Here is a 12,475-nt window from a genome sequence, read left to right as displayed (position 1 = left end):
ATTCATGATAGTAGCAAAATTACAATTATGTAGTACCAACAAAAATAATTTTATGGGGGCCATCACCACATGAGGAAATACATCCTTCTCCACAAGCATGTCCCCACCTCACCCACCACACCAGACCTCTAAACTTCCTGGGGCCTCCAGTCTCTTGAGGATTAGGTGCATCTTCTCTGACTGAACCCAGACCTGAAAGTCCTCTACGTGTTGGAGGTCTCATCTCAGCTGGTGTATGCTGCCTGATTGGTGATCTAGTGTCTGAGAGATCCAGATTAATTGAGACTGCTAGTCCTCCTACAGGGTTGCCCTCTTCCTTAGCTTCCTTCAGCTTTTCCCTAACTCTATGAGAGGGGTCAGCAGCTTCTGTTTATTGGTTGGGTGTATGTATCTGCATCTGACTCAGCTGCTTGTTGGGTCTTTTGGAGAGCAGTCATGGTAGGTCCCTTTATGTGAATTCCCCATAGATTCAGTAATGGTGTCAGGTCTTGGGGCCTCCCCTTGAGCTGGAACCCACTTTTGGCCTGTTGCTGGACCTTCTTTTCCTCAGGTTCTTCTCCATTTCCATCCCTGCATTTCTTTCAGATAGGAAGAATTATGGATCAGAGCTTTGGCCATGGGATAGCAACCCCATCCCTCATTGATGCTCTGTCTTTCTGCTGAGGTAGATACAATAAGTACCAACCAGAAATTTATTTTTTAGGTGACTTGAAATTGTATCAGCTTAATAAGATTAATCATCACAGGCTAATCCTTCAACTTAATACCCACTGTGTGTTTGTGTTTGTGTGTGTGTGTGTGTGTGTGTGTGTGTGCGTGCGCGCACATGTGTATGTACACGCATGTGTGTGCGTAGTGCTAGTGATCAAACGTAAGATGCTCTACATGCTAAATGAGCACTATATCTAGCTTCCTCCCAGCACCAAAAATTATTCCACTATTGTCTTCTGTCTTAGTTTGGGTTTATTGCTGTAACAACACACCATGAACAAGGCAAGTCTTATAAAGGACAATATTTAAATTGGTCTGGCTTATAGGTTTAGAGGTTCAGTCCATTATCATCAAGAAAGGAAGCATCACAGTGTCTAGGTAGGTAAGGTATTGGAGAAGAAGCTGAGCAAGTTCTACATCTTGATCCATCTGCATCCAGCTGAAGACTAGCTTCCGGGTAGCTAGAAGGAAGGTCTCAAAGCTCACCCGGACAATGACATACTTCCTTCAACAAGGCCACACCTACTCCAACAAGGCAACACCTCCTAATAATGCCACTCCCTGGGCCAAGTATATTCAAACCACCATATCCTCAATGGCTCATGAACAATTCATAATTAAAAAAATGCATTCAATTTACCTGTAAGCATTTCCAAAATCTTAGAAATTCTGGTATTATTCAAAAACCCAATTTCCAAAGTCTCTTATGAAGTTAGTCAGCAACTCAACTTTTAGCTGTGACTCAAGACAATCTATTAATTGTGAGCCCTGTACACACACACACACACACACACACACACACACACACACACACACACAGCACTTCCAGTATATAATGACAAAATAAATATCCCCATCCTAAAAGGAAAGAATGAAAATAGGGCAAACAATGTAACAATGTTTGGTCCCAAGCAGGAATGAAATTCCCCCAACATGTCAAACACAAAATTCAACAAGTCTATCAGGTATTCATATGGAATCATCAGAGTCCCAACCACCATGGATAAACTCTGTCCCTCTCGTTTTGCAGCAGTCATTGCAAATCACTCTCTTTTGGTAAGTTACACTCTGTGCATACAATTATCTTCAGAAAATATTAGTTGGCTCTAGTAACTTTAAAACTCCTTTGTATCTGCTCTCTGCCTTTGATACCTCCCTGGCAAAAGAAAACAAAAACAAAAATAGAAAAAAGAAAACCAAAATCAAAAAATTATTGTATTGGAAACTGTAGTGTTTCAGTGTGTCCTACAGTATACATTTTTGTTCACACATTTTACTTGCAAATATTCATTACAATGAGCCATTGGTTGGCTTCAAAGCCTCTGGCCTGGACCACACTATTAATGCTGGATCCTCACTGGGACTTCTCTCAGACATACATTTGTTACCCTGTGTCATGGGGATCCCACAACTTTGGATCTGCAGGACAAACTCTTTAACACCAGCAGTTAATATATAGGGTAAGCTCTTGGAGTCATATCAAAACCCTGTACCTGGGTCTGGGTGGTAAGACCACTGGGTAAGACCACTGGCTCTCCTGCACTCACTCACACCACCAGGTCAAGCTTTCTATCACTGTTCCAGCTATCCCACTCAATGCTGCAGATGGCAAAGAGTGGGGCCATCTCTTCTATCCTGCTCTCAGGCTAGCTCATCTGCACTTACATCACAAGGACCACCTCTACTGTATTGCCCAGGAGCACTCTCCTGATTGCTGACGCAGGTGAGAAGCAGAGACAGCTCTCCTGCCTTCATAACTCTGTGGGTCATATAGAATAGCAAAATCATTTTGATTTGCATTTCCCTCATGGCTTAAAGATGTTAAAATTCTCTTTCAGTGATTCTCAGCCATTAGAGATTCCTCTGCCAAGAATTCTCTGTTGCAATCAGTATTCCATTTTTAAATTGGATTATTTGGCTTGTCAATGTCTAGTTTCTTGAGTTCTTTTCATATTCTGGATTTCAACCCAGTGTCAAATGTGGGTTGGTGAAAATCTTTTCCCATTCTAAGGGCTGCCATTTTGTCTTTTAGACAGTGTCCTCTGCCTTTCAGAATATTTTCAGTTTCATGAAGTCCCATCTATTAATTGTTAATCTTAGTGTTGGTGCAATTGGTGTTCTACTCAAGAAGTTGTCTCTTGTACCAATGCTTTCAGGGCTATTCCTCACTTTTTCTTCTCTCAGGCTTAATGTTTCTGGTTTTATGTTCAAATATTTGATCTACTTGGACTTGGATTTTTGCAGGGTGATAGACATGGATCTATATGTATTCTTCTACACGCAGACATCTAGTTAGGCTAGCCTCATTTGATGAAGATGCTTTCTTTTTTATTTCACTGTATAATTTTATTTTCTTGTCAATAATCAAGTATCCACAGGTGCATGGATTTACTTCTGGGTTTTCCATTTGATTACATTTGAGAGTCTGTTTTAACGCAAGACCATGTGGTTTTTATTACTGCTGCTATATAGGACAGCTTTAAATCAGGGATGGTCATACAGCCAGAAGATCTTTTATTATACAGGATTGCTTTAGCTATCCTGGGTTTTTGTTTCTCCATAGAAAGTTAAGTATTTGTTCTTTCACGATCTGTAAAGAATTGTGTTGGAATTTTGATGAGAACATATTGAATCTTTTGGTAAATGGCTAGTTTTACAATTATTCCTACTGATACATGAGCAACGGTAATCCTTTCATCTTCTTCAATTTTTATCTTCAAAGACTTGAAGTTGTTATTATACAAGTCTTCACTTGCTGGGTTAGAATTATCTCAGTATATTGGATATTATTTACAGCTATTGTGAAAGGTGTTGTTTTCTGATTTCTTTCTCAGCCTAATTGTCATTTATATATAGGAGGTTACTGATTTTTGAGTTAATATTATATCCTGTTACTTTGCTGAAGGTGTTTATCAGTTATAAGAGTTCCCCAGTAAGATTTGGGGCTGCTTATGTTTATTATCATTATAATCTGCAGATAGCAATACTTTGACTTCTTTCTTTCTTATTTGTATCCCCTTCTTCTCTTTTAGTTGTCTTATTGCTATAGCTAGCCCTTCAAGAAATATATGGAATAGATATAGGTGAGGGTCGACAGCCTTGACTTATTCTTATTTTTGTAGAATTGCTTTGAGTTTCTTTGCATTTCTCTTCATAATCACATCTAAATTTGATATTGACAATAAGTTTGCTGTAATTTCCTTTATTATACTTAGGTATTTCCCTTGTGTCCCTGATCTCTCCAAGAGTGTTGTCAGGAAGGGTTGTTGAATTCAATCAAAGGCTTTTTTATCATGGTGTTTTGTCTATTTAAGTTTGTTTATATAGTATAATACATAGATTTTCATGTGTTTACCTATTCTAGCATTTCTGGGATGAAGCCTACTTGATCATGCTGGATGATCTTTTTGATGTTTTCTTAGATTTGGTTGCCAAGTATTTTTTTGAGTAATTTTGCATTTATGTTTATGAGGGAAATTGGTCTGTAATTCTCTTTCTGTTTAATCTTTATGTAGTTGTGTATTAGGGTGACTGTGATCTCATAAAATGAGTTTAGCAATGTTCCTTCAGTTTCTATTTTCTGGAATATTTTGAGGAGGTTTGAAATTAGCTGTTGTTTTAAGGTCTGGTAGAATTATGAATTCTGCACTAAAACCATCTGTCTCCTTCTTTGTCTTTTTTTTTATGACTTTCCATTTTCTTGGGGACTTTCGGTCTAGTTACTTTCTGTGGGCCTGGATTTGTGGACACATGCTTAAATTTGACTTTGTCAAGAAACATCTTGTTTCTCAAACTACAGTGACTGAAAGTTTTGCTGGTTGTAGTAATCTGGGATGGCATATGTAGTCTCTTAGAGTATGCAAGACTTCTGTCTAGACCCTATTGGCTCTTAGAGTCTCTATTGAGAAGGCACATATAATTTTAATCAGTATAAGTTTATATGTATGTATTATTTGGCATTTTCCCTTGCAGTTTTTAATACTTTTTCTTTGTTCAGGATGTGTACTGTCTTGATTATGTGGCACAGGGTCTTTCTTTCTTGATTCCAGCTTTTTGGTGTTCTGTACACTTCTTGTACCTTTAAAGGCATGTTCTTCTTTAGATTAGAAACATTTTTTTCCTATAATTTGGTCAAAAATATTTTCTGGCTCTTTGAGCTGGGGTCCTTCTCCTTCTATTCCCACTATTCTTTGGTTTTCCTTTTCCTTTTTCTTTCTTTCTTTCTTTTTTTTTTTTAGATTTAACATATTCTCTGGTAGAGTTGGAGTTAGGAGTATGATAACTTCGTGGAAAGTAGAGTGAGAAGTAGAGCCTAAGGGTTGGCATTTTTTGTCATCAAATGGGTCTCTCACCTGTTTTTCTGACTGGTATGGCTTCTGAATTTGCATTTTAACAAGTTATAGACTTTGATGGTTGAGGTCTTGTCCTGACGTCCCTCTCCGTTTTTTTCTCTTTGTTTCTTTTATTCTTTTGTTTTGTTTTGTTTGTTTTGTTTTGTTAGACACTGTTACTCTGTGTAGCCTTGGCTATTCTGGAACATTCTTTGTAGACCAGGCTGGTTTTGAATTGGCACCTCTGCCCACCCAAGTGCTAGAACTACAGGAGTGTACAATCATGCCTCTTTCTATGATTTTTATGGAGAAGATTATTTGTCTCTTTAATGGCATTAATCTCCTAACAATTGCAGCTGCTGTCATTACTACTGCCTGCTCCGCACTGTTAAATTCTGTCAAACTCCTTTCTTCTTTGACCACTTTCATACTGCTTTGATCTACTTGCTGCTCTCTCATGGGTAAACAAGAGAAGAATAAGAGCAGTATCCATGTCATAGACTGAATGTTATCTTTTGCCAAACATATTATGCTAGTATTTTTTATTGAAAATAGATTTTTTTCATATAATATAGTCTGATCATGGTTTTCCCTCTCTCTTCTATTTCCTATGCTACTACTTTCCCACCCATTCAACTCCATAATTACTTTCTTTCTATTTTTAGAAAATAAACAACTATGCAAAGTAACAAACTAGAATTAAACAAACCAATAATACCACCAACAAAATAAACAAACCAAAACCAAAGGAAAAGCAGGAGAAGCACATACCTATGGAGACACACATGCCCATACTATGTGACTAATGACTAGAAGGAAGCTAGTCATTGCTTTTAAACCTCGGCTCCACTGAGTACTTAGAACAACAATAAGTTTCAGATTCTTTGTCAGAGTATAACTTGAATGTCTTCTACCGCAGTTACCCATAAAGTTTTTGTTTCCCTCTAATAGGTTTTGAGCTTTTAGACCACAGTTTTCTCAGCATTCTTGTCCAGCCAACCTCTGGCAATAATAGATTGAGTTCTTAGGGCATTCTCAATATTAGTGTCATCACAGTATGAAACCTATCTCTTGGAACAATTTTTTTTAATATTAGCTACTTTTCATGTGGCTGTGATAAAATACCGAACAGAAGCAACTAAGGAAAGACTTGCTGTGTGTCTTGGTTTTATGTATAGTCCATCACGGTGGGGAGGGCTGAGGAAGATGGTCAAATTGGAATTGCAGTCAGGAAACAGAGGCTGATAATTGCCAATGTAATGTCCATATTCTATTCTCCTTTTGATTCAGTCTGGGATCTCAGCCCATGGAATGAGCTGCTCTCTTTCAGATTGGGTCTTTTCATGAGTTAATTCTTTCTAAAAACACCTTCAGAGTAAACATGCAGAGATTTGTCTCCTAAGTGACTTTAAATCCCCCCAAATTGACAATTAAGATAAGCTACTATAGAATGTAACTGGCACATTTAACAACCTCTTCCTACTTCACTGTTTGTTTCAAACTAAATATATTTTTATGTTTCCATCTCAGCGTTGATTTTTTTATTTTTCTCTTAAAGGTATGGGACTTTAACGGATATTGTCACCATACTCTTAATGTTGGGCAAGATGGAGTTGTGGAAATTTCACAGATCCTGGTTCTTAAGAAGACCATCCTGGTTGTGGGCTGGGAGAGGTATGATATGTTCATATAAGATGTCAGAAGAGAAAATAAGTGTTATTTATTAAAGTCAAAATATGAAAGGAAGTCTCATTGGTTCAAATCATTAACTTGTTGGTAGCTTAGGCAAATGAGTTGGAACTGAATCATTGCCTCATGAATAAACTATATGGTTGCCCAGCTTAGGTGACAAGAAGAAGCACTTGGAGCTTTCTCCTAGGTTTGAAAATGTGGTCTTTTATTTTAAAAATTTTCAATAATTATGTAATGTTATCTCCTGAGATTCCAAGTTTCTCCTATAGAGTAAATTGAGCAAACTCTTAGTATTGTAGGTTGCCTCCCCTGATTGTACAGGATATCTTCTCTTTTTCCCTTCCACAAACCAATTCTTAAGGCTTGTAAACCATATGGTTATGTTCATCACAGCAGGAACTCTATTCCTTGGTACAGGAGCAACCTGGTTTCCTGACACCTGTGCCAGCATCTTCAGTTACTATGGAAATACACCTTACATGGCACACTGTTTCTTCCACAGGAACACTTCTTCAATGACATTTTTAGAATGTCACTTTTCAAAATTAGGCAAAATTGCTTCCTTTTACTTTTATAGAGAAAACAAAGTAGCCAGGGTCTACTTTTGGGCATAAACACCAGAAAAATTAAGGGTGCTGTATTTTGATCATTTATCACTTACAATTTTGATAATTCAGAAAACATTACTGTAATAGGTAACTTTCCTGTTATTGCTTGTTATATAATTTTAACATTTGTAATCTGAAGCTAGAGTTTAGATGTTTCAATACCTAGAAAATCAGCAGTATATATTGGGTGATTTTTTTTTAATCATAGGAAAAACATTTTTTTTTAAATCTTGAAGTGATTATATGTGGACAAACAGTCTTTCAAGGACAGTTTGAAGATAAAAAAGTAGAGTTCAGATCATTCCACTTGATATTAAGGAGCAATTCAATCATCTTTAGCTTAAAGGACGAGACTGGAAACGATCTTTATCCATTATCAACTTACAACTGCAGCAGGCTGAGGCTATCTCTAGCTAGGCTATGGTAATGAAAAAATAGTTCTTTAATTCCATGGCAGGGTGGAGATATGGTCCCATGTTATCCAATTTACAATCTGAATTTTAAAAAGGAATTAGAAAATTAATCAATGCAAGGCAGAATTGTCAGATAACATTTCTTTATATTTTTGATAGTCATACTTAAAATTAGCACCAATGATAATATTTCTGATTGCTTGTAAGACAAAATTTAAACTATTTTATGTATCACTTTGTTAAAAAGTGATCTAAGAAAACATCCTATATTCTGATATATAAGTTACTGGAGGGTCAGTTAGTGCCTATGAACTGAGAGATGATTAGGAAGACTGGGAAAAAGAAAATTAGTACTCTTGCCTTCCTCTCTGCTTTTTCCATTTTTCCCTGAATTGTCAGCCTTGAGTCCTTTATCTGGAGCTTGCATTAATGAATTATCAGTGATATTATGCAACACAGATGGGGATTTACAAATTAGATTTTCTTATAGACATTTTGCTAGGATAGATTTTTCATAACCAGACAGGGTCATTTCTACTAAGAGGTTTTTAGCTCACAAAGCCACACAGCAACTACTTGGTAAAGCTGAGGAAGCATTGCCTGTGAAGCCAGCCAGTATGGTTCAGGGATCAGAGAAGGAAAGGAGAGATTGATAATCAGATTATTAAGCTTTCTCCTAAATCCAGACAGAGCCTATTAGGTTAAGCTGAGGCCTTAACTTCAGGTTGTATCTAAATACAGAGACTAGTTTGATAATTAGGCACAGTATAGAGTAGATGCTTTTACTGGATGGGGCACCTAAGTACAATGGATGTTTTAGTATATGTATGGTTCCACAAAGCAGTCGGTACTTTACATACATCATCCACTTTAATGCTTAACTTCATCTTAGTTGGCAGGCAATATCTTGAGCCAGAAACCTCAAATCTCTGCCTTAGCTCTAGGTTCACTCATCTACTGATATACTAGATATTCCCCCCTGAATTGCAGTATACAGCATGTTCTAACTGAACACATTGTTTAGCCTCCTCTCGTTGGCCACTTTTTTTCTCTCAGATTTTGAACTTTACTTCATGACCACAGGTGTAGATCCCCAACATTTTTATTGTATTTTTTTCCTTTAAATTTACAACCCAGTAGTCACTAAGGCCCTTCCATTTTATAGTCTGACTATTTGGAAATCTGGTCCTGTGAGCACCACAGCTGTATTATTTAGGGCATCATGTCTGCTTGGATGAATGCCATACCACTTTAATTTGTCCTTTTCTGTCAACTTCTCAAACCTTAAATAGAATCGTTATACATCCTGTCTTTATTTTTTTACTACTAGAAATTCCTGTCCTATTTTTAAAATGTAGTTAATATTTATTTCTATTTTAAGATCTGTTCAAACATCTTCCCTACTAGGACACCCTTTAAAAATTATTACTATTATTATTATTATTATTATTATTATTATTATTTAGTTTTTTAGTTGGCTATTTTCTTTATTTACATTTCAAATGTTATCTTCTTTCCTGGTCTCCCCTCTGGAAACCCACTATCCCACTCCATTTCTACTGTTTCTATAAAGGTGCTACCCCACCTATCTACCTACTCCCGCCCACCTCTGCCCTGGCATTCCCCTAAAGTGGGGTATCTAGCTTTCACAGGACCAAGGGTCTCTCCTCCCATTGATGTCCTATAAGGCCACCCTCTGCTACATATGAAGTTAGAGCCATGGATTGCTCCATGTGTACTCTTTGGTTGGTGGTTTAGTTCCCGGGAGCTCTAGGGGCTCTCGTTGGTTGATATAGTTGTTCTTCCTTTGGTTTGCAACCCCCTTCAGCTCCTACAGTCCTTTATCTAACTCCTCCACTGTGCTCAGTGGAATGACTGACTACAAGCATCTATATCTGTATTTGTCAGGCTCTAGCAGAGTCTTTCAGGAGACAGCTATATCAGATTCCTGTTAGCATGCACTTCTTTTATTATTATTTTTTTAATCTTTATTAACTTGAGTATTTCTTATTTACATTTCGATTGTTATTCCCTTTCCCGGTGTCCGGGCCAACATCCTCCTAACCTCTCCCCCCCCTTCTATATGGGTGTTCCCCTCTCCGTCCTCCCCACATTACCGCCCTCCCCCCAACAATCACGTTCACTGGAGGTTCAGTCTTGGCAGGACCAAGGCCTTCCCCTTCCACTGGTGCTCTTACTAGGATATTCATTGCTACCTATGAGGTTGGAGCCCAGGGTCAGTCCATGTATAGTCGTTGGGTAGTGGCTTAGTCCCTGGAAGCTCTGGTTGCTTGGCATTGTTGTTCATAAGGGATCTTGAGCCCCTTCAAGCTCTTCCAGTCCTTTCTCTGATTCCTTCAATGGGGGTCCCGTTCTCAGTTCAGTGGTTTGCTGGGGGCATTAGCCTCTGTATTTGCTGTATTCTGGCTGTGTCTCTCAGGAGAGATCTACATCCGGTTCCTGTCAGCCTGCACTTCTTTGCTTCATCCACCTTATCTAATTGGGTGACTGTATATGTATGGGCCACATGTGGGGCAGGCTCTGAATGGATGTTCCTTCTGCCTCTGTTTTAATCTTTGCCTCTGTATTCCCTGCCAAGGGTATTCTTGTTCCCCTTTTAAAGAAGGAGTGAAGCATTTGCATTTTGGTCATCCCTCCTGAGTTTCATGTATTCTGTGCATCTAGGGCAATTCAAGCATTTGGGCTAATAGCCACTTATCAATGAGTGCATACCATGTGTGTTTTTCTGTGATTGGGTTAGCTCACTCAGGATGATATTTTCCAGTTCCATCCATTTGCTTATGAATTTCATCAATTCATTGTTTTTGATAGCTGAGTAATATTCCATTGTGTAGATGTACCATATTTTCTGTATCTGTTCCTCTATTGAAGGGCATCTGGGTTCTTTCCAGCTTCTGGCTATTATAAATAAGGCTAGCATGCACTTTGTAACATTAGCAATAGTATCTGGGTTTGGTGACTGAATGTGGAATGGATTCCCCAGGAGTGGTAGTCTCTGGAGGGCCTTTCCTTCAGTCTCTGCTTCACACTTTTTCTCTGTATTTCTTCCTGTGAGTATTTTGTTCCCTCTTCTAAGAAGAGTCTTCCTTTTTCTTGAGCTTCATGTAGTCTGCAAATTGTGTTATTGGTATTCTGAGCTTTTGAGCTAATATCCACTTAACAGTGAGTACATATCATGTGTATTCTTTTGTAATTGGGTTACCTCTCTAAGGATATTTTCTAGTTCCATCCATTCGCCTATGAATTTCATGAAGTCATTGTTTTTAATAGCTGAGTAGTACTCCATTGTGTAAATGTTCCACATTTTCTGTATCCATTCCTCTGTTGAAGGATATCTGGGTTCTTTCCAGCTTCTGGCTGTTATAAATAAGGCTGCTATGAACATAGTGGAACATGTGTCTTTGTTGTATGTTGGAGCATCTTTTGGGTGTATGCCTAGGAGTGGTATAGCTGGGTCCTCAGGAAATACTCTGTCCAATTTTCAGAGGAACTGCCAGACTGATTTCCAGAGTGGTTGTACCAGCTTCCAATCCCACCAACAGTGGAGGAGTGTTCCTTTTTCTCCACATCCTAGCCATCATCTGCTGTCATCTTAGTTTTTGATCTTAGACATTCTGACTGGTGTGAAGTAGAATTTCTCAGTGTTGTTTGCATTTCCCTGATGACTAAAGTGTCAACGTGTATTGTGCATTGGGGCCCCTAGGTACGGTCTCAAATAACCAGGACACAGAGGATGCAGAGCAAAGGCAGAAGCTACTGCATGCAGCTGCAAGCTTTATTTTTTTTTATTTTTATTTTTATTAACTTGAGTATTTCTTATATACATTTCGAGTGTTATTCCCTTTCCCGGTTTCCGGGAAAACATCCCCCTCCCCCCTCCCCTTCCTTATGGGTGTTCCCCTCCCAACCCTCCCCCCATTGCCGCCCTCCCCCCATAGACTAGTTCACTGGGGGTTCAGTCTTAGCAGGACCCAGGGCTTCCCCTTCCACTGGTGCTCTTACTAGGATATTCATTGCTACCTATGAGGTCAGAGTCCAGGGTCAGTCCATGTATAGTCTTTAGGTAGTGGCTTAGTCCCTGGAAGCTCTGGTTGCTTGGCATTGTTGTACTTTTGGGGTCTCGAGCCCCTTCAAGCTCTTCCAGTTCTTTCTCTGATTCCTTCAATAGGGGACCTATTCTCAGTTCAGTGGTTTGCTGCTGGCATTCGCCTCTGTATTTGCTGTATTCTGGCTGTGTCTCTCAGGAGCGATCTACATCCGGCTCCTGTTGGTCTGCACTTCTTTGCTTCATCCATCTTGTCTAATTGGGTGGCTGTATATGTATGGGCCACATGTGGGGCAGGCTCTAAATGGGTGTTCCTTCAGTCTCTGTTTTAATCTTTGCCTCTCCCTTCCCTGCCAAGGGTATTCTTTTTCCTCATTTAAAGAAGGAGTGAAGCATTCACATTTTGATCATCCGTCTTGAGTTTCATTTGTTCTAGGCATCTAGGGTAATTCAAGCATTTGGGCTAATAGCCATTTATCAATGAGTGCATACCATGTATGTCTTTCTGTGATTGGGTTAGCTCACTCAGGATGATATTTTCCAGTTCCAACCATTAGCTGCAAGCTTTATTAATCCTTATATAGACATGAATATGCATTACCTCAATTTCCCTTTTTGCAAGATATCATAAGATTGTTATTCCCATGATACCAG

General features: G+C 38.7%; 1 protein-coding gene across 16 annotated transcripts in view; it reads left to right on the top strand.

Annotated features, from left to right (window-relative positions):
• The window catches only part of Wdr49 (WD repeat domain 49), a 209,652-nt gene that overhangs the window by 130,948 nt on the left and 66,229 nt on the right, over nt 1-12,475 (top strand). For all 16 annotated transcript variants that reach the window (XM_087630728.1, XM_087630743.1, XM_087630736.1 and 13 more), the window contains 1 exon segment: nt 6,601-6,716. In XM_087630728.1, the coding sequence (XP_087486854.1) occupies nt 6,601-6,716 (116 nt within the window).

Source organism: Rattus norvegicus, chromosome 2 (genome assembly GCF_021556685.1).
Source record: "Rattus norvegicus strain SHRSP/BbbUtx chromosome 2, alternate assembly SHRSP_T2T, whole genome shotgun sequence".
NCBI classification, from domain to species: Eukaryota; Metazoa; Chordata; class Mammalia; order Rodentia; family Muridae; genus Rattus; species Rattus norvegicus.
The sequence above is the reverse complement of the archived record's forward strand: the minus strand, read 5'-3'. Positions and strand labels throughout refer to the sequence as shown.